Source organism: Chiloscyllium plagiosum, unplaced genomic scaffold, assembly GCF_037043375.1.
Source record: "Chiloscyllium plagiosum isolate Xiang-an unplaced genomic scaffold, Cpla_swu_hap1 HiC_scaffold_53X, whole genome shotgun sequence".
Taxonomy (NCBI): domain Eukaryota; kingdom Metazoa; phylum Chordata; class Chondrichthyes; order Orectolobiformes; family Hemiscylliidae; genus Chiloscyllium; species Chiloscyllium plagiosum.
Window position 1 is genome coordinate 7,988,848 of NW_028270191.1, and position 25,944 is coordinate 8,014,791.

Genomic DNA, 25,944 nt, shown 5'->3' on the forward strand with positions numbered 1-25,944 from the left:
CACCTAGACAGGGGACGAAACGTCTGCAACACAAATTCCCAGCTCGGCAAACAGAACCATAACAATGAGCACCCGAGCTACAAATCTTCGCACAAACCATGAACCAATAAGGTCTGTTCTGTGTGCACTACAAGCATCTTGTACTAACTCAAAAGTTGCTATTGGGAGGCAGAGAAAATTGGAGGTTGATGAACAGTTGCATTTTAACACTGACCAAGGAAAAGCCTCTGATAAAGAAGCTGGTAGTAGCAGTCTGGGTAGGAATCTGAATGTTGTGGAGCAAGATTGTGAAGGATTTGAAAGGAGGATAAGGATCCTGACATTGGTTCACCCTGAGATGAATCATCACCTTCCAAATCTCATGCAAAACACAGGGTGTAATCTTATTAGGTTCAGAGTGACGTGGGTTATAGCAAGATAGGTGGTTCTCTAATAGAAGGCAGAGAGTTGGGATAAGGGGGGCAATTTCAGGATAGCAACCTGTAACTGGTGGAGTGCCACAGGGGTCAGTGCTGGGGCCACAATTATTTACGACATGTATTACTGACTTGAATGAGGAAAGTGAATGTACTGTAGCCAAATTTGAGAAAACACAAAAATATGTGGAAGGCAAGTGGTGAGGATGACACACAGACTCTGCAGAGGGATATAGAATGAAGCAAAATGACTGGTCAAAAACTTGGCACATGGAATATAATGTGGGGAAAACTGTGAGGTTATTCACTTTGGCAGGAAGAGGAGGAGCTGAATATTATTTAAATGGAGAAAGACTTCAGTAAGCTACAGAACAGAGGGATTTGGGAATCCTCATCCATGAAGCACAAAAAGCGAGCATCCGAGTTCAGCAGGGAATAGGGAAGGCGAATGGAATGTTGCTCTTTATTCCAAAGGGAATGGAGTATAAAAATAGGGAGGATTTGCTAAAACTATACAAGGCACCGGTCAGACCACAGCTGGAATACTGTGAACAGTTTTGGGTCCCTTTATCTGAGAAAGACAAACTGACATTGGAGGCAGTCCAGAGGAGGTCCACTCGGCTGATCCCGGGTATGGAGGGACTGTTAGGGTTACAGACCCTTAGAAAATAGGCAACAGGTTTAGGTAGAAGATCTGGATTGGTGCAGGCTTGAATGGCTGAAGGATCTGTTCTTGTGCTGTAATTTTCTTTGTTCTCTTTGTTTCATGACGAGAGGTTAAGTAGGTTGGGCCTACACTTGTTGGAATTTAGATGAATGAAAGGTGACCTTATTGAGACATACAGGATTCTTAGTGGACTGGACAGGGGACATGTGCAGAGTTTGTTTCCCCTTGTGGAAGAGTCTAGGACCAGAAGGTATAATTTCAGAATAAGGGGTCGCCCGTTTAAGATAGAGATGAGGAGGAATCTTGTCTCTGAGATCAGTGAATCTGTGGAATGGTGGAGCCTATTCAATGGGCTGAAAGGCCTATTTGTGCTTCAGTGTCTTATTGTCAACTCAGTAGGGGTTGCAATCTTACCAAACCTGCCACACAAACTAACCATCAGGAAAGCTTGACATTGAAACCAGAGTGGGCTTTTAGCAGGTTCAACTCACCAATTGATCCAAAAGACCTCCATATGGGATACTCGGTACCAAACAGTTGGACAGGCTCCAAGGGCATCAGTCACATGCAGCCTGCATTTCAGTTACCAACTGGCCTCTTCTCTTTCCCACCCCCAAATTCCCCATTCCCCCGCTGTCAGGGACACCAACGTTACCCTTCTTCCCACCATTTCCCTGCTGGAGCCTGAAAGTTGCCGGCTTTTGATTGGCTGGCAAGTCTCAGCCTTTCAAGGTCTCCAGGGTCTTGATTTTAGGGGAAGGCTCCGCTGGTGGTTTTGGCGTCGCTTGATTGGTTTGTGCTTTGGCGGTTTTCCCCCCCGCGAGGCGTTCTCTGCTGGCTTTGCAGCCGGGGTCCCTGACAGACAACAATATTCTGGCATGTACTTTATACCGCTAACTTAGGAAGTCGAATCCCACAGTCTCGCAACTGTCGGTGTGAAGAGGTTTTTTTTCCCACATCCAAATGTCTCACGTTGAACTTTGTACCTATAGCCCCTTCACTTTAGATCCTTTTACGTTATCTATAATGTCGTCGAATTATTCCCTGAGAGAGAGGCCTTTGCAGATGTAGCGTTCGTCTTATCAGCGAAACGTAAAGAATGTCACTCTCGTTTCGAATAGTAAAACCCGTCATCCTCCACCTCGAAGTCTATAAGGCAAGTCGCACCAGTCTCTCTGTCGCCAGTTTCCTGGTTATTTCTGTATGGTCGCTGTTCAGCCTGTTGGATGGGCGCAATGCTGCAGGAGCTGAGTGATGGACACTCCAGGGGCGGGTTACACAGTGGGAGAGAAGGAGATTCCGAAATGTGAAAGAGAAGTTTCTATGACTTAAAACCCGGCCAGATTTACCAAAACATTTCAATGTGAAGTAAAGTTAGTGTTATTTTCTAACCACCCTGTTCAAGGATGTTATGACACGCCTCTAGAGCAAGTGGGTCTTGAACCTGGGCTTTCTGGCTGTGACATTACCAATACAGCACAAGAGTCCTTGAAGTATCATTTTAAGCATATTCAGCTATAAGCTTATTTAAGCATCACACAACACCAGGTTATAGTTCAACAGGTTTATTTGGAAGCACTAGCTTTCAGAGTGCTGCTCCATCATCACATAGCTAACTGATGAAGGAGCAGTGCTCTGGAAGCTAGTGCTTCCAAATAATCCTGTTGGACTATAACCTGGTGTTGTGTGACTTTTAACTTTGTCCACCCCAGTCCAACACTGGCACCTCAACATCATATTTAAGCATCAGCATTAACACTTCCACTAACAGGAGTCAGTACCCACAGTCCAAAGATGTACAAGTTAGGTGGATTAGCCATGGTAAATTCACGGTTACAGGGATAGTTTTGTTTGGATAGTTGATGTAGACTCGGTGGGCTGAATAGCCTGCTTCCACACTGGGGATTCTATGACATGGGGTTGAAGTTGAAGAAACAGCAGGGAGTTGAGAATTTTTTTTCATGTGCAGTCCTCCACTGAGAGTAGACTAAATGCTGACTGAGTTTCCCTCCAGTCAGTCTCTGGTATGAACCTCAGCTCCTGGTCACCAGCCCACTGTGAGCTTTCTGTTCTTTACTTCCTGCACTGGTCTAATGAGGCTCAACTGCAAACTTGAGGAAAAACACCCCCTCATTCAATTGGGGCATCTTCCAGCCTTGAAAACTAACATTGAATTCAAAAACTTCAGATGTCAATCTGTAGTCCATATGTTCTGGAGGCAGTTGTCTGTTATGAAACAGTTTGTCCCCCCATACCCATTTTCACCTACGTGCACGTTTCTTGTTTCTCTACTGCTTCCATTATCAGTCCCTGTAGCCTTGCACCATTGTCCCTTTTGTTATAGAATCCCTTCTCTCTTCCATCCAATTCCAAACCTTCCCCTTGGCCTCTTTTCCTGCTTCTGACCATGCTTGAAATGAATCATTTGTTTTTCCTGTCCTGATGAAAGGTCATCGACCTGAAACATTGGATGGAATCATGGCGGGTGTCTCTCTCACTGCCTGGAAAAGCGCTGAGGTGTTTACTCTTGGACAGATGGGCTTCCAGGGTGTTTTTCAAACAGGCATTAAAGAGGACGCCAGTTGGCCTTCTTTCTGACTGAGGATCCCAGGATTGAAAAGCTACCCATTGAAGTTGGCTGTTCTTGGGGCGTGGGGGAAGAGAGGTTTAAGGTTACAGGGAGAGGGTGGGGGTGTTAGCTGCCAGCAGCCACCCCTGCCCCATATCCCTACCCTCAATCATGCAAAAATTGCGACAGATTGAGGAACTGTCCCTCTTCCCTAACTCCTGTGCAGCCCGTGCAGTTTACCAGCCAAGTAGGTTGCCAGCCGTTGTCTGACCTGGAACAGTGCAAATTGTAGCCCAGGCCCTGAATTGCTCTTAAACTCTGGGAAAGGGGGAGGTGCAATGAGACCTGGGTGCCCTTGTACACCAGTCACTGAAAATAAGCCTGCAGGGGACAGCAGGAGGTGAAGAAGGTAAATGGGATGTTGGGTCTTCACAGTGAGAGGGTTCGAGTACAGGAGCCAAGAGTGTGGTGCTGGAAAAGCACAGCTGGTTAGGCACATTCGAGGAGCAGGACAATCGACGTTTTGGGCAAAAGCCCGACGTTTCATCAGGAATGAGGCAAGGAGCTTTGGGGGTGGAGAGATAAATGTGAGAGGGGTGGGGCTGGGGGGAAGGTAGTTGAAAGTGCAATAGGTGGATTGGGGGAGGGGGTAAAGGTGATAGGTTGGAGGGGAGGGCGGAGTGCATAGGTGGGAAGGAAGGTGGACAGATGGGTGAGTCATGAGGACAGTGCTGAGCTGGAAAGTTGGGACTGGGGTAAGGTGGGGGGAGGGGAAGTGAGGAAACTGGTGAAATCCACATTGATGCCATGGGGTTGGAGGGTCACAAGGTGGAAGATGAGGTATTCTTCCTCAAGGCATTGGGTGGTAAGGGAGTGGTGATGGAGGAGGCCCAGGACCTGCATGTCCTTGGCAAAGTGGGAGGCGGAGTTAAAGTGTTTGGCCACGGGGTGGTGGGATTGGTTGGTGAGGGTGTCCCAGAGATGTTCTCTGAAGCGCTTTATAATTAAGCGTCCAGTCTCCCCAATGTAGAGGACTCTGCATCAGAAGCAACCGATACAGTAAATGAGGTGTGGAAGTGCAGGTGAAACTTCGATGGATGCGGAAGGCTCCTTTGGGGCCTTGGATGGAGGTGAGGGGGGAGGTGTGAGCGCAGGTTTTGCAATTCCTGCAGTGGCAGGGGAGGGTGGGTTGTTAGAGGATGTGGACCTGACAATTAGTCATGGAGGGAATGGTCTTTACGGAAAGCGGATAGGGTGGGGAGGGAAAGATATCTCTGGTGGTGGCGTCCGTTTGTAGGTGGCGGAAATGGCGGAGGATGTTACGATGTACACGGAGATTGGGGTGGAAGGTGAGGACCGGGGTGGGGGGGTGGGGGGGTGGTGGCTGGTTCTGCGATTGTTGCGGTTGGAAGTGTGCGGTTCGAGGGCGGAGGTGCAAGATGTGGATGAGATGTGCTGGAGGGCATCATTAACCACGTGGGAGGGGAAGTTGCAGTCTTTAAAGAAGGAGGCCATCTGGTGTGTTCTGCGATGGGACTGGTCCTCCTGGGAACAGATGAGGTGGAGGAATTGGAAATAAGGGATAGCATTTTTGCAGGAGGTGGGGTGGGAGGAGGTGTAATGCAAGATGGCTGTGGGAGTCAGTGGGTTTGTAGAAAATGTCAGTGTTGAGTTGTTCACCGTTGATGGAGATGGAGAGGTCCAGGAAGGGGGGAAGAGGTGTCAGGTGGTCCAGGTAAATTTAAGGTTGGGGTGAAATGTGTTGGTGAAGTTGAGTGGAAGTACAGGAGCAGAGATGTCTTGCTGCAGTTGTACAGGGCTTTGATGATACCACACCTGGAGTATTGTGTGCAGTTTGGGTCTCCTTATCTGAGGAAGGGTGTTCTGGTGATGGAGGGAGTACAGCAAAGGTTTCCCAGACTGATTCCTGGGATGGCAGGACTGTCGTATGAAGAGAGACTGGATTGGTTTGGATTATATTCACTGGAGTTTAGAAGAATAAGGGGGCGAGATCTCATAGAAACCTGTAAAATTCTAACAGGACTAGACTGAGTAAACACAGGAAGGATGTTCCTGATGACCAGGGACTCTAGGACCAGGGGGTCACAGTTTAAGGACACAGGGTAGACCATTTCGGACTGAGCTGAGGAGGAATGTCTTCACCCAGAGAGTGGGGGAGCCTGTGGAATTCTCTGCCACAGCAAGTGCTTGAGACCAAAACCTTGGTTTTAAGGAGTTAGATATAATTGTTAGAGTTAAAGGAATCCAAGGCTATGGGATGAAAGCAGGAACAGGGGACTGTGTTGGATGATCAGACATGATCATATTGAATGGTGGGGCAGGCTCAAAGGGCTGAATGGCCTACTCCTGCTCCTATGTTCTGCGTTATTGGCTAATTGGCCCCTTATGGTTTTCCTGCTCCTTAAGTTAAGGCTGGAAGGGTGGGTAGCCCACAGAAATGTCCACCTCACTTGTGTGTAGGTAGGAAGGCCCAACTGTCTGTGCATCCAGCAGGCTTTGAAGATATTGCCTGTGAACTCTGTTGCTCTCTCCACAGGGCAGCCTGACCTGCTGAGTGTTCCCAGCACTTTTTAATTTTGTTTTAATTTCTGATCTCTGGCATCCATGGCGTTTTGCTCTCATCAACATGAAGTGGACAAGGCTTAATCTCTAGTTCTCCTGACTCCTTTCACTACAGGGGAAGAGTTGGAATGGTGTAAAACTTGCCGTTGATTGGCTAGCAACTGCTTTACACTGTTTTTGCATTGAGTGAAAATTTAGTCTGTGTGAGACTCTGTTTGGATATTACAGTGAGGAATAGCAGAATGTTTCAATCTGGAGAGTGCCTTGGGTGAAAAACACAGGATATTTTCACGTGGCCCAATACATTTTTATAGCAATTGAAGCATCTCATCAGGATGTTTACCAAACTGTTTTTGATTCATTGGCCAAACTTTGTAATGACAAAGCCCTTTTATCATGATGCTACTTCCCTCTGTTCTGGCGAAACAGATGGACAGAAGCAGTTTAGTAGCTTAAGCTTATCAAAATGCCAAGAGGAATTTCTAAGAGACCTTTTGACGTGCTTGTTTGACATTCCATTGTATTTTAACCGAGGCATTAACCCCTTCAATATAAATAGACAAAGGACCCCTTAAAACAAGTGATGCAGTAAGCATTTGCCAATTAATAAAATCATAGAGAATAGGAGCAAGAGGAGGCCATTCAACCTTTTAAGCCCAGTTTGCCATTCAATATGATCATGTCTGATCATCCAACTCAGTCCCCGGTTCCCACTTTCTCCCCATATGCTTTGATCCCCTTAGCCCTAAGAGCCTTCTTGAAAACATTCAATATTTTGGCCTCAACAGCTTACAGAGAATTTCACAAGTTCGCCACTCTGGGTGAAGATATTTCTCCTTGTTTTAGTTTTAAATGGCCTACCTTAGACTGTGACCCCTGGTTCTGGACTCCTCAGTAATGGTGGAAGCAGGGTCAATAGTTACTTTCAGAAGACAATTGGACATTTTATTTGAAAAAGAGAAGACCTGCAGATAGTGATGAAGATTCATAAAACATTGTTATTGTGTCAGAACTTAGTTTCTACTGAGGACAAATAATGTGTAGCTTTAAGTTTGATTAGTATCTTTTATGTTGTATGTTAAGAAGAGGGAAGGCACAGATTTTAAATTAATTTTAGATGTGTTAAATGAGTGGTACTGAGATGTCTGGAGATCTGTTTTGTTTCCAGGCAGTCCCTGTGTTATGATGGGTCCATTGATAAGTTGCTTTGTGAGCAAGTTGGAGTACAATGCAGTACAGTATAAAAGAGCCAGTTGTAAGTACTCGCAAACGTTCGCATGCCGGATGTTTAAAATAAATATTAATATACCCATATATGGGATCTCATTCATAAGTATGTGTGTGCATATAATGGCCATTTGTAAATCAGGGACCATCTGTACATGCATTTCATTCAAGTCTTTAAATCCCTTGAAGTGAATAGATCAGTGCATTAAGAAAAAGAAAAGAATGGAGAAAGACAACTGTTGTTTTCTAAATGTCCAACAACACAGGGGAAACAGAGACAGAGCCAGTTCAATTTGAAAGGTATAATGCAAATTCAGTCATAGGTCTGTAACAGCATAAATGCTGTTCATAGCAGCCTCCAAAGCAGTCAGGGATGGTTTGGGGAGTTGAGAGAGTCCTGAATTGTTTGAAAGAAAATTCTAGAAGCAGAAGCCTGCAGAAGACATAAATTTAAGGAATCCATGTTAAATTATGTGATCTTTCTTCTCAGTTTGTTTAAGGGTCTCAGGAGGGGACATTAACTAAAGAAATAGCTTTGAGTAAATGCAGAGATCTGTTGAAATGAAAACAATTGCAAAACTAAAATCTGTGCTGTATCAAACTAGGTTTCACTTTGGGGTCTGACTTGTCCAGTATTACCCTCAGCTGCGATGATATCACAGGGGAAAGGGAAAGGGTAAGGGAATGGGAATAACTAGGTTGCTGTTTTTTCCTCAAAGAGATGGCACACGCCGGGTAGGCCAGTGGTGGCCTCCTGTGCTGTGTGATTTATATAACAGTAATCACACGATTTCTAGCCCTATGCCTTCAGAGAGTCAGCGGATATTGTTGCCGCTACTGAATCAGTTGCTTTGAAGACCAAGCAATCCAGAATCAAGGTGTTACTGAGGCAGTGCCATGCTATCAAAGGTGATACATTCTACCGCATCTATCCTCCATCTGGAGTGGATATTTTGCGGAGAGAAGTGTCCCTCAACCAGAATCTCTCGAAGCTGATGATCTAATCATGATTGCAATACTGTCTATGGGAGCTTGCTGTGCACACTATTGGCAGCTGCATTGCTGGAGTGAACTCCAAGTGTTTTATGGGCTGAGAAGTGCTTTGGGATGTCCTGGGGCGCTAGAGAAATGCGAGCTTTTTCCTTTCTCTTGGGGCTTTGTGAGGTTGGAAAGCAAAACGCACATGGAAGCGACAAGAACTACTTCATGGAAAGTATTTAATGCCGTGGCGTTCTGTCTCGCAGTCCCACACATAGGGAATAAACTCCAGGCTCCCAGTGAGGAGCACATGGCTTCCTTTCAGGGTTATTGGGCCTAGAGTGATTAAAAGCCATTAATTTTACAAAGATTCACTGAGGAGCTTACAGAATGATTTCACAGTGATTGCTGTTTTGGATTTGGAGTAATGCAGAGTGCCATCTGCCCATCCAATATCATTTCTATCAAGAATCTCAGCCAACTTGCCTTCCCTGCTTAATCTTGCTGAAAGGCAAGTTGGCATGCCATTGTGTATTCTCCATATCTCCTGTGATCTTGGATGTGAGTGAGGGCTCCTTGCTGCTGAAAATTAGCCTTTTTACACACACGCAGCTTCCCCCCCCCCCTCCACCCCCACCTTTTTCCCAATCTTAGCTGGCCAAAATTCATGATGCAAATGTCAGGAAATTGGTTACTGGGGTGTTTTTATCCTTGAGTTTTTTAACTTCTCTTGGGATGTGGGCATCAATGACAAGGTCATTGCCCACCATAATTGTCCTTAAACTGAGTGGTTTGCTCTGCCATTTCAGAGGGTGAGTAAGTGTCAATCACATTACTGAGAGTCTGGAGTCTCAAGTGGGCCAAACTGGGTAAGAACGGCAAATTTCCTTCTTTGAGAGAAACAGATTTGTTTTCAACAACCATCACCATAATTACAATAATTACCTGTGCACTCCATCCCTCTGGTGGGTACAGTGAGCTTTCAACTTCAGATTTTATTTGAATTTAAATTCTAGCAAGTACCTTGGTGGGGTTGGAAACAAATCATTACCCTGGGCCTCTGAATTATTTGTCCAGTGACATCATCAGTAAGCCACCACCTCCCTTGCTGTATGAGGTGATGGCAAGTTATAACACTTGACAAAGAAGATATGCTTGCATTCATTAAGTGCCTTCAGACAGTTCAGGATGTTCTAAAGCACTGAACAGCTAATGAAGTGCCTGTAGGTAGTTCAGACACGAGGAGACTTGGCAGCCAATTTGTGCACAGCAATCTCCCACAAGCAATAATGTGATTATCATCAAATTTCTTTGGTTGAGGGGACAATATTGACAAGGCTGGTGGGGGGGGGGGGTGCGGACAACTCCCATGCTCCTCTTAAATGGTACCATGGAAATCTTTGAACCCAGCAAATGGGGCCTCAGTTTGACATCTTAGCAAAAACAGTGGACCTCAAACAGTGTAACACTCCCAACACTCCCTCAGTACTGCATTGGGTAGAGAAAGCATTCTACTCTCAGCTTGGACTTGTATATCGCAAAGTCACTACTGGGAGGTAAGCTCCAACCGGTCTCAGTTCCTGGGCCATCTTAGAGAAAAGTTCACCAAATTTGCCTACTTAGCTGTGTACCACACTCGCATGGTGCCCCTCTTCTTGTACTCTCCCACTCTTTGCAGACAGAGGTATGGTAGGAAGATCGTATGAGGAAAGGCTGAGGCACTTGGGGCTGTTTTCATTGGAGAAAAGAAGGTTTAGGGGTGACTTGATAGAGGTGTACAAGATGATTAGAGGTTTAGATAGGGTTGACCATGAGAACCTTTTTCCACGTATGGAGGGGGTATAGATTTAAATTAAGGGGTGGTAGGTATAGGTCAGATGTTTGGGGTAGATTCTTTACTCAGCGAGTCGTGAGTTCATGGAATGCCCTGCCAGTAGCAGTGGTGGACTCTCCCTCTTTATGGGCATTTAAACGGGCATTGGATAGGCATATGGAGGATAGTGGGCTAGTGTAGGTTAGGTGGGTTTGGATCGGCGCAACATCGAGGGCCAAAGGGCTTGTACTGCGCTGTATTTTTCTATGACCATTCTATTCTATGACTATAGTTGGTGAGCTGGAGTTGCCAGCTTACCGCTTTTGTCTTTCCTGCTTTGGAAAGCTCCTCACTGCCAATCTCACGCTATTCTCCCAACTGTCTTACAACTGCCCACATCGATCAGCGGCTGGGAGGATTCCACTTGCATTGGAACCCCTTAGGGAGCCCACAATGTGTCTGCCTGTGGGGTTGGCTGGATTACTACATGGATAGTTGACAATACCCTGCACCATGCGAAACCAGCTGGTGTCGAAACCCGAGGTGCCTGCTAATTCGATTGCCATCATCACAAGTAATATTAACATATTGGCAACAATCCTGACCTCTGCATTATGGGTCACAGTGAGACGGTATGGCTTGGGTTGAACTCTGGAAGGATCTGGAGGCTAAAACACAGAGGATGGTAGTGACTGTGACCGTCGCTGGTAATGTTTGGCTGTCAGGTCTAGGTAGCAGGTGGTGAGTATATGCCATCTGATGCAATAACCAGAGTCGCTGGAAGCTGTACAGTTTAGGCAGGTTCAAGAAACCCCAGTCTCTGCTTATGACCCTAGAGAATGGATAATGCTTCTGGTGAGCTGAGTCCCTCTTTGCTCCTTCAATCTCTAATTTGCTCCCCATCTACCATTGACCCCCCTTCTCTGCCACTCTGCTCTCTGCTGCTTTCTTCCCTTCTTTTCCCCCTCTTTATTCTCAGCCATTTCCTCTGTATACTCTCCCTCCTGTCTGTGACATCCTGCCCCCTCCATGCTGCTCTCTCCCCTATCTGTTGCTCTTGCCCCGTTTTGCTGCTGCTTCCATGCTCTGTCATTCACCCCACTTTCGCTGCCCCTCCCCGTCCCTCCGTTCTCTCCCATTGGTGTTGGACACGGCCACGAGTTTGGATCTATTTAAGTGAGGCCAGAGGAGTTCAAATGGGCTGGGCCTCACATTGATGATTGAAACTAAGCTTGAAGCTTGCTTCATTGGTCTTAAGCTCATCCCTCACCTCTGGTTAAATTTGCGGCTTTACTCTGAGCCCAGTATATCCCAGTATTTCAGTAAGATTTCTAATTCCTCATTGGAGTGTATTGAAAATTACATTTTGTCCACTTGAGCTTACCACATAGACATGTACCAGCAGAGTGTGCTGCTTGGAAGAGATTAAAAAGGGGTCCATACTTACTAGCTTTGGTAATTCTAATTATGAATGTCTCTATCTCTCCAAGAGATGCCCACGTGTCATGTGAAAACTCCACAGACTGGAGTTGCCTACCCTCTGGAGTACTCCAACATGCGATGTTAATCTTCAGGCCACTACTATGAGCAAAGCTGGGACAAAAATCACAGGGGCTTTTAAAACAGTTTTATATTTAAAAGAAACTTGAATCATTTTGCTTAGTCAGAGTAGAAATGAAAGAATAAGCAGGATAAGAATGAGTGGCTTGAGAGATGGTGCAGGAGGGAGGGGTTCAGATTTTTGGATTGGGATCGGTTCTGGGGGAGGTGGGACTATTACAAATTGGACGGTCTACACCTGGGCTGGACTGTAACCAGTATCCTAGGAGGTGCTTTTGCTAACACCATTGGGCAGGGTTTAAACTAATGTGGCAGGGGGATGGTAAAGGAAGAGGTAGTAACTAAAGCCTGTAAGGAACTAGATAATGAAGTCAGCATGAATAAGGGGCATGAATAAAGGGAATAGTAGGCAGGGAGCAGATGATGAATGCAAAGGGACAAGTGGTCTGAGGTGCATTGGTTTTAAAGCTAGAAATGTAGATAAGGCATATGAACTTAGGGCTTGGATTAGTACCTGGGAGTACGATGTTATTGCTATTACTGAGACTTGGTTGAGGGAAGGGCAAGATTGGCAACTAAATATCCCAGGATACCAATGCTTCAGGTGGGATACAGAGGGAGGCAAAAGGGGGTAGAGGAGTTGCATTACTGGTCATGGAGGATATCGCACTATGGAAGACTCAAGCAGTGAGGCAATATGGGCAGAGCTCAGAAGTAAGAAAGGTGCTGTAACAATGTTGGAGCTGTACAACAGGCCTCCCAATAGTGAGCATGAGATCGAGGTACAAATATGTAGACAGATAGATGTTTGTAAATAGTCCAACTCGGGAAGGGGCCATACTGTACCTGGTGGTGGGGAATGAGCCCAGCCAGGTGGTTGTAGTTTCAGTAGGGGATTACTTTGGGAATACTGATCACAGTTCCATAAGTTTTAGAATACTCATGGACAAAGAAGAGAATGGTCCTAAAGAACAAGTGCTAAATTGGGGAAGGCCAACTATAGCAAAATTCGGGAGGAGCTGGGGAATGTGGATTGGGAGCAGCTGTTTGAGGGTAAATCCACATTTCATATGTGGGATGCTTTGAAAGAAAGGTTGATTAGAGTGCAGGACACACATATCCCTGTGAAAATGAGGGAAAGAAATGGTAAAATTAGGAAACTATGGATGACAGGTGAAATTGAGAGACTAACTAAGAGGTGAAAGGAAGCATACGTAACGTCTAGGCGACTGAAAACAGATGAAGCTTTGGAAGAATATTGGGAATGTAGGACCAGTCCGAAACGAGGAATTACGAGGGTGAAAAGGAGTCATGAAATATCTTTAGCAAACAGAGTTAAGGAAAATCCCAAAGCCTTTTATTCGTATATAAGGAGCAAGAGGGTAACTAGAGAAAGGGTTGGCCCACTAATGGACAAAGGAGGAACGTTATGCGTGGTGTTAGAGAAAATGGGTGAGATTCTTAATGACTACTTTGCGTTGGTATTCACTGAGCAGAGGGACACGATGGATGTTGAGGTTAGGGATAGATAGTCCAACGTGATCTAATATTCCGATTTGCTCATGGAGCCTTGGTCTCTGATAAGTTCCATGCTTTATATTACTGGAATGCAGGATCGGTTATAGAGTCAGAGAGTCATAGAGATGTACAGCATGGACACAGACCCTTCGGTCCAACCCGTCCATGCCGACCAGATATCCCAACCCAATCTATCCCCACCTGCCAGCACCCGGCCGATATCCCTCCAAACCCTTCCTATTCATATACCCATCCAAATGCCTCTTAAATGTTGCAATTGTACCAGCCTCCACCACATCCTCTGGCAGCTCATTCCATACACGTACCACCCTCTGCGTGAAAATGTTGCCTCTTGGGTCTTTTTTATATCTTTCCCCTCTCACCCTAAACCTATGCCCTCTAGTTCTGGACTCCCCGACCCCAGGGAAAAAACTTTGCCTATTTATTCAATCCATGCCCCTCATAATTCTGTAAACCTCTATAAGGTCACCCCTCAGCCTCCGACATTCCAGGGAAAACAGCCCCAGCCTGTTCAGCCTCTCCTTGTAGCTCAGATCCTCCAACCCAGGCAACATCCTTGTAAATCTTTTATGAACCCTTTCAAGTTTCAGAATATCTTTCCGATAGGAAGGAGACCAGAATTGAACGCAATATTCCAACAGTGGCCTAACCAATGTCTTGTACAGCTGCAACATGACCTCCCAACTCCTGTACTCAATACTCTGAAAGCATACCAAACGCCTTCTTCACTATCCTATCTACCTGCGACTCCACTTTCAAGGAGCTATGAACCTGCACTCCAAGGTCTTTTTGTTCAGCAACACTCCCTGGGACCTTACCATTAAGTGTATAAGTCCTGCTAAGATTTGCTTTCCCAAAATGCAGCACCTTGCATTTATCTGAATTAAACTCCATCTGCCACTTCTCAGCCCATTGACCCATCTGGTCCAGATCCTGTTGTAATCTGAGGTAACCCTCTTCGCTGTCTACTATACCTCCAATTTTGGTGTCATCTGCAAACTTACTAACTGTACCTCTTCTGCTCGCATCCAAATCATTTATGTAAATGACAAAAAGTAGAGGGCCCAGCACCAATCCTTGTGGCACTCCACTGTTTGATTACTCTAGGTCAAGTCGACAGATGGAGGGAGGAAGTGTTGGGTGTTCTAAAAGGCAATAAGGTGGACAAGTTCCCCTGGATGGGATTAATCCAGGTTACTGAGGGAAGCAAGAGAGGAAATAGCTGGGCCCTTAACAGATATCTTGAACACAGGTGAGGTCCCAGAGGACTGGAGAATTGTTAATGTTGTCCCCTTGTTTAAGAAGGGTAACACGGATAATCCAAGTAATTATAGACCGGTGAGCCTGACGTTAGTGGTAGGGAAGCTGCTGGAGAAGATACTGAGGGATAGGATCTATTTACATTTGGAAGAAAATGGGCTTATCAGTGATAGGCAACATGGTTTTTTGCGGGGAAGGTCATATCTTACCAACTTAATAGAATTCTTTGAGGAAGTGACAAAGTTGATTGATGAGGGAAGGGCTGTAGATGTCATATACATGGACTTCAGTAAGGCATTTGATAAGGTTCCCTATGGTAGGCTGATGGAGAAGTGAAGTTGCGTGGGGTCCAGGGGGTACTAGCTAGACGGATGGAGAACTAGCTGGGTAACAGGAGGCAGAGAGTTGTACTGGAAGGGAGTTTCTCAAACTGGAGACCTGTGACCAGTGGTGTTCCGTAGAGATCCTTGCTGGGACCACTATTGTTTGTGATATACATAAATGATCTGGATGAAGGCATAGGTGGTCTGATTAGAAAGTTTGCAGATGACACGAAGATTGGTGTAGGGGAAGATAGTGAAGGAACTGTCAGAAAGTGCAGCAGAATATAGATAGATGGAAGAGTTGGGCAGAGAAATGGCAGATGGAATTCAATCTGGGCAAATGTGAGGTGATGCATTTTGGAAGATCCAATTCCCAAGCAAACTAGACCGCAAATAGAAAAGCCCTGAGGAAAATTGAAGTACAGAGAGATCTGGGTGTTCAGGTCCATTGCCACCTTCAAGGAACAACGCAGGTCGATAGAGTGGTCAAGAAGGCATACATCGGACGGGGTATTGAGTACAAGGGTTGGCAGGTCATGTTACAGTTGTATAGGACTTTGGTTCGGCTACATTTGGAATACTGCGTACAGTTCTGGTCACCACATTACCAAAAGGATGTGGATGCTTTGGAGAGGGAGCAGAGGTGGTTCACCAGGATGTTGTCTGGTATGGAGGGTGCTGGCTATGAAGAGAGGTTGAGTAGATTAGGATTATTTTCGTTAGAAAGAAGGAGGTTGAGGGGGGTGACCTGGTTGAGGTCTACAAAATCATGAGCAGTTTAGACAGGGTGGATAGCAAGGAGCTTTTTCCCAGAGTGGGGGATTCCATTACTCGGGGTCACGAGCTCAAGGTGAGAGGGGAAAAGTTTAAGGGAGATATGCGTGGAAAGTTCTTTACGCACAGGGTGGTGGGTGCCTGGAATGTGTTGCCGGTAGAGGTGGGCACGATCGCGTCATTTAAGATGTATCTAGACAGATACATGATTGGGCAGGGAGCAGAGGGATACAGACACTTAGAAAATAGGCAACAGGTTGAGATAGAGGATCTGGATGGGCGCAGGCTTGGAGGGCCAAAGGGCCTGTTCATGGGCTGGAATGTTCTTTGTTCTTTATCAGCTCTAGTTTTTAGAAATGGAAATTGAATGCAGATTACAAGATTAAAGGCAGGATTCTTGGCAGTGTGAAGAAACAGAGGGATCTTGGGTTCCACGTCCATAGACCCCTCAAAGTTGTCACCAAATTGATAGGGTTGTTAAGAAGGCGTATGATGGGTTGGTTTTTATTAGCAGGGGGATTGAGTTTAAGAGCCACAAGGTTATGCTACAGCTCTATAAAGCCCTGGTAGACCACACTTGGAATATTGTGTTCAGTTCTGGTCATCTAGTTGTAGGAAGGATGTGAAGCTTTAGAGGGTACAGAGGAGATTTACCAGGATGCTGCCTGGACTAGAGGGGCATGTCTTATGAAGAAAGGTTGAGGGAGCTAGGGCTTTTCTCATTGGAGCAAAGAAGGATGAGAGGTGACTTGAGACAGGTGATGAGGTACAAGATGACGAGAGGCATAGATGGAGTGGATAGCCAGAAGCTTTTTCCCAGGGCGGAAATGTCTATTACGAGGGGACATAATTTTAAGGAGATTATGAAGGTTAAGGGGAGATGTCAGAGGTCGGTTCTTTATGCAAAGGGCAATGGATGCGTGGAATGCATTGCTGGCAGTGGTAGTAGACTCAGATACATTAGGAACATTTAAGTGACTCTTGGATAGGCATATGGAAGATAGTAAAATGAAGGGTATGTAGGTTAGTTTGATCTTAGATTAGGATAAAAGGTGAGCACAACATCGAGGGCCAAGGGGCCTATACTACGCTGTACTGTTCTATGTTAAATGAAGTAAATCTGTTTGACTAAGTGTCGCAATTCAACCAATCCGGTAGACCATAATACATTGGAGCGGAAGAAGGCCATTCAGCCCATTGAGTCTGCTCTGCCATTCAGTGAGGTCATGGCTGATCTGATCATCCTCAGCACCATTTTCCTGCCTTTTCCCCATAACCCTTAATTCGCTTGCTGTTTAAAAATTTATCTGAGTAATGACCCAGCCTTGACAGCCCTTTGCGGTAAAGAATTCCACAGACTCACTCCCCTCTGAGAGAAGAAATTCCTCCTCATCTCTGTCTGCAATGTGCGAGCTCTTATTCTGAGCTGATACCCTCTGGTCCTGGACTCTCCCACTAGGGGAAACAACCTCTCCACATCAGGATTTCATGAAAAAGGACGTTGAAAATCTCTGTGCAAAATATTGGTTCATCAAGGCTGAGGCCCTGATATAAAGTACCTGAAACTACCTGATCAGTGCAGAGATAACTTTAAGAACTAAGCATTACAGAATTTGGGGTGTTGGGGTGGGGGGTGGTGGGCCATGTGATGAAGCCTTCCGGAATATTCACAACCAGAGGTGGGAGCCAGACTGGACACTAGGGATCAGAAAGTAGCAAGCTGCTGAATTCTTGGCACTCGAGGTTGAATGACTGCAGGCGTTAACTTAGTGTTCTGTTTTGCAGTGATGTGTTCAAAACACCCTGCCAGTTCAAATTCAATCCTTTAAACTCTGAGGAAATCCGATATGTTCTCTTTTTCAATCAGTGTGTTATTTTTACAGTATTGGTCTTGAAACCTCTGAAAGGCCTGAGGGCCCAGGGCACCCCAGAAACCTTAAAATTAAACACTGCCGTGTGTTTTGGTTCCAAAATTAAACTTGGCTCCTATTTCTTTAAATCACAGAATGATTGTGGCTTCGAGGCCTCATCCAGAGGCTGCACACAGCATATAATACTGCAGCAAAGGATTAGCCTTTATCAGGAGAATGCTTTAGTGATGGAGGTGCTGTCTTTGGGATGAGGTGTTTAAACTGAAGCCTCTGTCTGTCCCCTTGAGTGGCTGTAAAGGATCCCATAGCACTGTTTCAAACAAAAGAGGGAAGTTCTGCCCATTGTCCGAACCGATATTTAACAAAAACCTATGTCTGTCATTGCTGCCTGTGGGAGCTTGCTGTGAACGAACTGGCTATGTTTCCAGCAGTAGCTGCGGAAAGGCAGCTAACATTATCAAAGACCTCTCCCATCCGGTAATATGCTCTTCCAACCTCTTCCGTAGGGCAAAGGGGACAGAAGCTGAACCAACACGTACCAACAGGTTCAAGAACAGCTTCTTCCCTGCTGTTATTAGACTGCTGAATGGAGTGCTCAAATTTCGAATCCAATTTTGACCTCGCTTTGTGCACCTCCTGCAGTGTAACTGATCTGCATCGCTCTGTCTGAGCACCCTATGATCTGTATGACCTTGTTTGCTATGATCTGCCTGTATTCCTTGCAAAACAAAAGTTTTTGCTGTACTTGAGTACATGTGACAACAATAAATCAAATCCGATCAACCTGAGGTTGTGAGAGGCACTATGAGTGCACAGTTATTTCTTGTCACATCAATGATGTATAACTTCGAGCAATCCCTGGCTAAAAGTGCTGCAGGTTTTATGTGTGAGCGGAGTAGGAGAGTGGGGCACAATAGCAACCTGACTGAGAACTCCAAACTGCGTACCGACCAAGCTTGCGTCCTCAACACACTCCTCTACAGTGGTGAGACCTGGACTGCAAAGAAAGCTGGGTGCTTCCTACTTTCACTGGCTTGGACATATCCTTGGCGACCTTGTGCTTCCAAGAGATGCTGAGATCCTGAAGTTATTTTTATTCGTTTTGTGGGACATGGGTGTCACTGGCTGGGCCAGCATTTATTGCCCATCCCTAGAGTTGAAGAGAAGCAGGAAGCTTGGCTGGTCGGGAAGATGGCCCAGAGAAAACAAAGGCCACAGGATTGTGCACCTTCTCGGCTTAATGTCTCCCTCTGCAACAGAGACCGACATATCATGGCAAGCAATGCTTAACATGGATATAAACACCACCGAGCAAATCATCATCTTACAGAACAGAAGAGATAAGACTTGCCCTTCGTCAGTGACAGACCATCATTTTAAATGTAACTGATCTGGCGGCTATATAATGTCTTTGTATAATGTGACAGTAAGTACGTGTGACTACACACTGAGCAGAATGTTATATGGTCCTGGGCTATATTAAGATTTGTGTCAGAATTAAGAAGTCTGGTCAGACCCCTCTCAGTAAGATAATCTCACACCATCTTTCATCCTTTTGATGGGGATGGTGAGGAGTGCCTCGGTAGGGTGTATTGAAATAAGGCTCATTTACCTTATCTCTACCAAGGAGAAAGTGAGAACTGCACATGCTGGAGATCAGAGTCGAAAAGTGTGGTGCTGGAAAAGCACAGCAGGTCAGGCAGCATCCGAGGAGCAGAGGAGTCGACGTTTCAGGCATAAGTCCTTCCTCATTCCTGCCTGATCTGTGCTTGTCCAGCGCCACACTTTTCGATTCCTGTCTTGCCAATCCCACCAAACAAGCGTCGGGAACCTGGCCATGGAAACTAGAGTGGGTATCTGGCAGATTTACCCTCTCTACCTGTTCTGAGTGGCCTTCTTGGCGGACACTGGGCACCAACATCTCAGCGCCTTCCTCCATGGGCACCAACCTCACCCACCACACATCCATGGACATTGGCCTGTACCAACCTCAAATTAGGATATGGTGAGAGATCTTACCAGGCCTCAGGGCGAGAAACCCTCCAAGAAAACACATCACAATTCGGACGCAAGTTGAATCTTGCGTTTTTTGGCTATGCTGCAGCAGAGGACGTTATTTCAAAATGAAGCTTTGTTTGTGTGAAGGAGGAAGCAGTGATTGTTTTTGTCTGCATGGGGGCAGAGTGTGCCTGTATTGCAACTGGTGTTTATATATTTGTCATGTGCACCATGGACATAGCAGGGAAGTGATGGCCCAATGATATTATCTTTAGACTTAGAAGCTCAGAGAATGTTCTGAGGACCTGGGTTTGAATCCTGCCACAGTAGGTGGTAGAATTTGAATTTAATTTTTAAACAAAGTCTTAAAATTAAAATCTAATTAAAATGTTGAATTTAGAGCATAATGATGACCATGAATCCATTGTTGATTGGTGGGGAAAACCCATTAGGGGTTCACTAATGCCCTTTAGTTAAGGAAACAACTGCTGCAATGTAATTGACTCTTAACTGCCATCTGGGATTGGCATAAATGCTGTCTAGCCCCAGCGATGCCTTCAACCCATGAATGAATTTAAATAAAAAATACAGATATCAGTGTTAGCTTTAGCCTTTGCTATATTCTTGGTGCAGTTTTACTTGCATCTCTTCCACCATTTAATTTCTTTGTCTGCCCATAGCCCTCAGTCAGTGCCAGCAAACAAACTTTGCCTTGCTATCATAACAAAGCTCAGAACAGGATTTGTAGCCATATTCAGAAAGCATTTGGCATAAGAACCTGGGAAAGCTGGTGCTGTTCATGCTCACATAAAACCGAAAAACTGTGTGGACGCTGGAGATCTGAAACCAACACCAAAGATAGAAATTGCTGAAGAAACTCAGCAGGTCTGGCAGCATCTATGGAGAGAGAAAAACAAAGGTAGCGTTTTGAGTTTAGTGACCCTTTGTCTGAGCTAGAAGCAGTGAGGAGGTGGTCCCTGTCACTTCAACACACCAATGCGTTCCCTGGCCAATATTCTGATTTCTGGTTTGCGGCAATGCTCCACCAATTATCTTTGGTGAGGTGAGAGTGATAGCCCTTGACATCAAGGCCACAGTCGACTGAGTGTGACATCAAGGAGCCCTGGCAAAACTGGAATTTATGGGAATCGGGGGGGCAATCTCCACTGGTTGGAGTCATACCTGGCACAAAGGAAGATGGTTGTGGTTGTTGGAGGTCAGTCATCTCAGCTCCAGGACATTTCTGCAGGAGCTCCTCAGGGTAGTGTCCCAGGCCCAACCATCTTCAGCTGCTTCATCAATGACCTTCCCTCCGTCATAAGGTCAGAGGTGGAGATGTTCGCTGATGATTCACTCCTCCTCCAAACTGTCTGCTCACTCCACACCACCCCCGCCCATCATCAGCATAAATGCCACCTTTTCCAAGCTGTTTCTAGCTCTGATGAAGGGTCACCGGACTCAACCTTAATTCTCTCCACTGATGTGGCCAGACCTGCTGCATTTCTCCAGTAATTTCTGTTTTAGTTAGTTAATACTGTCTGCCTAAATGGCATCAGAGTCAGGCTTGGCTAAAAACAACCTTGTGATAATGTTTTGACAGCATTTGACTGAAGACTGGAGCGTCCTCGTGGGTAAGTTCTCTCACGAAGGGATAAGGTGATCTGGTGTGTTCTTTGTTCCCACAGCTATCAGATCCGTGTGAAGTGACAGCAGAGCTTACGGAACGTGAGACCCTCAGTCCTGAGGGAGCGCATTCAGGAGAAAGCAGAGAGGCCAAGAATGAACCAGGAGACCCCGAGACTGATTGGGCCCTGCCAGATGCTGCTGCTGCCCAGGGCTGTCCTGGGGCTTCAAGTCTAACAAGTGCTGCTATTTTTTCTGACTTCCCCAGCTCGCTTGCAACAGAATGCTCTTTCCCATTTGGTGAAGGTAAGGGAGATTGTCTCTGTCTCTGCTGTTGTTGATGTATTTCACAGACCTCCGGCCTCCTGGTTCCATCCTGTGTTTGTGTTGGCCTGGAGTACGAACAAGGATTCTAATACAGGACCAAAATTAGGATTCCAAAACCTAAAGGCCTGCAGCAAGCCAAGCTTGCCTTCAGTTGGGGATAGACCTGTGCCAATCTCCTTGGCTATGGTCCATCTCCCTGTTGAGACCATGATCCTGGGTAGGGAATGTTTTTGCGCAACAGAACCCATAACTAGCTCAGTGCAACATCCTACACCAGTCACATTCTTTGCTCCAATTCTGCAGTGGAGGTTTGCTCTTGCCCAGGGCAGAATTTGATTTGGAGTCAAGCAATTATTGCAATCCAGTAAAAGGTGGCTGTGTTTTGCGCATTGGCACATGCGTTCAGACGTGTGTGTATGCATACGTATGTATCTGTGTTCGTCAGTGTGTGCGCACGCTCGCGTGTGTGCATATGTACATGTGTAGTAGAAGATGAAGTAGACGTTGGGACACTTGGCACCATTGTGCCAGTGTCTATTAAGTCCTTTTTTTGTTTGTATGGTGAAGATCCATGTGACGCATGTTTCAAAATGTCTGTAGGTTTGGATCTGCCCATTCATGAGCTGGAGGTTTGAGATCGAGAATGCTTCCATTTTCCCGCTGACACTGTCCCCAGCACAAATCTCAGACAGCAGCTCGATCCTTTAGCCCTTCCGAGTTTTAGATTTTATTGTCATGTGTACTCAAGCGTAGATGTTTAGTGAAAAGTGTATAATGTTGCCAGACGCAGTGCCATCTTAGGTACCAAGGTACAAAAAACTTTACAAAATAGTAAGAGATGTGAGAGTTAAAAAGTTTTGCATTATTTCATAGAACAGTAGAAAAATAAAGAAATAAGGTAATAGTTAATATTAATGTCCTTTGTAGTTTAAGCTAGGCATCCCCCATTCCCCCTCTGCCCCCTTGATTGGGCCAGGAGGCTCCCAGACTTGAAGATTAATCTCCAGGGGACTGCTGTTCTGGAATCCAAATGAAACAGATTATCCTTGTTATTTTCTTTGACCATTGTCTTCACCCAGTAGAAAAAGATCAGTTGTGGAAAATGGAGTCTGGCTTCCATCATCCAATTGGGTAATGCAGCCAATTAACGTAGGGAGACAGTATGTCACAAGGCGGACATGTTGGCTGACTGATGGCTGAAGTGAAGGGGCAAGATGTATGAGGAAATCTCCAGGAATTGCCTTAATCCCAGTTGGCAATCCAAATCACCCCCCCCCCCCCCCCCAGAACTCAACTTCTGATCGTTCTATCACCTCTGAGTCCAGTGCTCATCGTTATCATCAATTTCTCTCTCTTCTCAGGCATTATCTTTCCCTCCTTTACACAAATACCTTTGATCTTCATTATGAAGCTGACAAGGTCATGTGCTTGTTATGTATCCAGGTTTTGTTGTGACTGCTCCAGGAGACAGTGGAACAATGTACCGGTCACATGATAACTCCTTCAGAGGAAGATACACAGAGGCTGCAAAGGCATGAAGGCAGATTATGGGTGGACAAGAACATGGGAGATGGAATATAACAGGACAACATGAAGCTATCCACTTTGGCAGGAAAGCTACTGATTAACTGGGAGATGTTGGTATTTAGAGGAATCTAGATGCCCTTACATATGTATCACACGCGCAGGTACAGCAAGCTATTAGAAAGTAAAATAGAACATTAGTTTTTGTTACAAATGAATTGGAGTATAACAGTATAGAAGTCCTACTGCAATTATACTGAGCATTGGTACTCATTGGTACTGTGTATTGTTTTAGCATCTGAGCTGGAAGAAGTGTATGAAAGTTCACTACATCGCATTAATGATCCAGTAATAAAACGCTCGGTTAACTCTGTGGGTTCATTTGTTTAAAACAGCAAAATACACGATCAGTTATGAACAGGCATTACAGCAAAACAACTGAGTTTGATATGTGCAACTTGCAGAGCCACAGCAGACTGTCTACACACAGCACATGGAGTGCTTTCTAGTTGAACTTTCTTAATAGCAAGGTGCAAAAATGGCACACAAGCCTGATACCTGTGAAAGAGATGATGAGGCTATACCTGTGTTTTAATATAGGCTTCACCTGTTCTCCAGATAAGCTCAGGCCACACTTTAAACTATTTGTTTAACTGGTGTTTATAAGCGAGGGGTGAGTTAGCTGATTTGCCATGCAGAGTGAGGCCAGCAACATGGCTTCAATTCCAGCACTGCCTGAGGTTAGCATGAAAGTCACTTCTTCTTAATCTCTCCCCTCACCTGAGATGTGCTGATCCTCACATTAAACAACCACCAGTCATCTATCTCTCTAATGAGAGAGCAACTCTATGGTCCTCGGGGACTATGGCAACTTTATCTTTATTTTTCAACAATAGAAACATGATTGTACAACGTGGTAAGCAGTGGTGTGCGTTTGATTTGACCATAGGTACACTGTCATCCAATGTTTTAAAAAACTCTATTGTAAGCTGCCCTCTTTCCGACCTTCTAGCAGAGGCTCTCTCACGTGACAGCCAAGGTCACATGCACCGTTACATCACAGCATAGTTTAGGCTCATCTGCCTATTCCTTTTAACCATATAGTCTACATTCTCTGGAGCTTAGACAAATGAGATCAAAACAAAACAGAGGGAATTCTTGAGGGACATGACAGGGTAGATGCTGAGAATGTTTCACTGTGGGCTGGAAAACCTAGAGTAGGGGGATAATGCAGGACAGTGGAGTTGAGGTAGAAATTCTGGCCTGATCCTGAATGGCAGAGCAGGCTTAAGAGGCCTACTCCTGATCCAAATATGTGTAATATCTCCAAGTTTGCAGATGATACAAAGCTGGAAGGGAGGGTGAACTGTGTGGAGGATGCAGAGATGCTTCAGTGTATTTTGGACAGGATGAGTGAATGGGCAAGTACATGGCAGATGCAGAATATTGTGGGTAAATATGAGATTATCCACTTTGGAAGCAAAACCAGGAAGGCAGATTATTCTCTCAATCGTGACAGATTGGGAAAGGGGGAGGTGCAGTGAGACCTGGGTGCTCTTGTACACCAGTCACTAAGTAAGCCTGCAGGGGGCAGCAGTAGGTGAAGGAGGTCAATAGGATGTTGGCTGAAAATGTGTTGCTGGAAAAGCGCAGCAGGTCAGGCAGCATCCAAGGAACAGGAGAATCGACGTTTCGGGCATAAGCCCTTCTTCAGGAAGGGCTTATGCCCGAAATGTTGATTCTCCTGTTCCTTGAATGCTGCCTGACCTGCTGCGCTTTTCCAGCAACACATTTTCAGCTCTGATCTCCAGCATCTGCAGTCCTCACTTTCTCCTCCTATAGGATGTTGGGCCTTCATAGTGAGAGAGTTCGAGTACAGGAGAAGGGATGTCTTGCTGCAGTTGGACAGGGCCTTGGTGAGACCACACCTGGAGTATTGTGTGCAGTGTGGGTCTCCTTATCTGAGGAAGGATGTTCTGGTGATGGAGGGAGTACAGCAAAGGTTTCCCAGACTGATTCCTGGATGGCAGGACTGACATATAAAGACAGACTGGATCAGTTAGGATTATATTCACTAGACTTTAGAAGAATGAATCCTCTAAAATTCTAACAGGACCAAATAGGGTAAACACAGGATGGATGTCCCTGAGGACCAGGGGGTTCAGAGCCAGGGTCGACAGTCTAAGGGTACAGACTGAGCTGAGGAGAAATGTCTTCACCCAGAGAGTGGGGAGCCTGTGGAATTCTCTGCCACAGAAAGCATTTGAGGGTGAAATATTGAATATTTTCAAGAAGGGGTTAGATATAGTTCTTAGAGCTAAAGGGATCAAAAGGTATGGGCTGAGAAATGGGAACAGGGGACTGAGTTGGATGATCGTATTGAAGGGTTGAATGACCTCCTCCTGCTCCTATTTTCTGTGTTTTAATTACTTCTATTGCTTATGTTCTGATGAACCAAGTGGCTGTGACTGTTTGAAGTCAGACCTATGTCTGTTAACAGATATCGTTAGGTAAAAGACAACTTAAGGACAAACGTAAAGTCAACCTAGGCTCACACTGTCATTATAACGATGGCTTAACCTGAGGACCATCATGCCTCAAGTTAGGGGTGAGATTGCAAAGGTGGAACCTTCGTGATGACTGATGCCAGTATGGGAATTAAACCCATGCTGTTGACATCACTTTGTATCAGCAGCATCTAACCAGTGGAGCTAAGAGAGAGAGAAAGAAACAGACACCACAGAGAACTTGCACAGTTACTGCCTTTGCTGTTTGGATTCATGTATCGCTGGACATCGGAGTGCATCTGGGAAAATCAACAAACCGTGAAATTTACAAATGATCTTGGAGGAACTGTTTGGGCGAAGTCACAGCACGGAAACAGATAAGTGA

General features: G+C 45.5%; 1 protein-coding gene across 3 annotated transcripts in view; it reads left to right on the forward strand.

Moving 5' to 3' along the window:
• LOC122543389 (rho guanine nucleotide exchange factor 25-like) overlaps positions 1 to 25,944 on the forward strand; it is a 373,207-nt gene that overhangs the window by 12,183 nt on the left and 335,080 nt on the right. For all 3 annotated transcript variants that reach the window (XM_087985590.1, XM_043682070.2, XM_043682071.2), the window contains exon 2: positions 21,264 to 21,507. In XM_087985590.1, the coding sequence (XP_087841716.1) occupies positions 21,264 to 21,507 (244 nt within the window). The remainder of the gene's footprint in view (positions 1 to 21,263; positions 21,508 to 25,944) is intronic.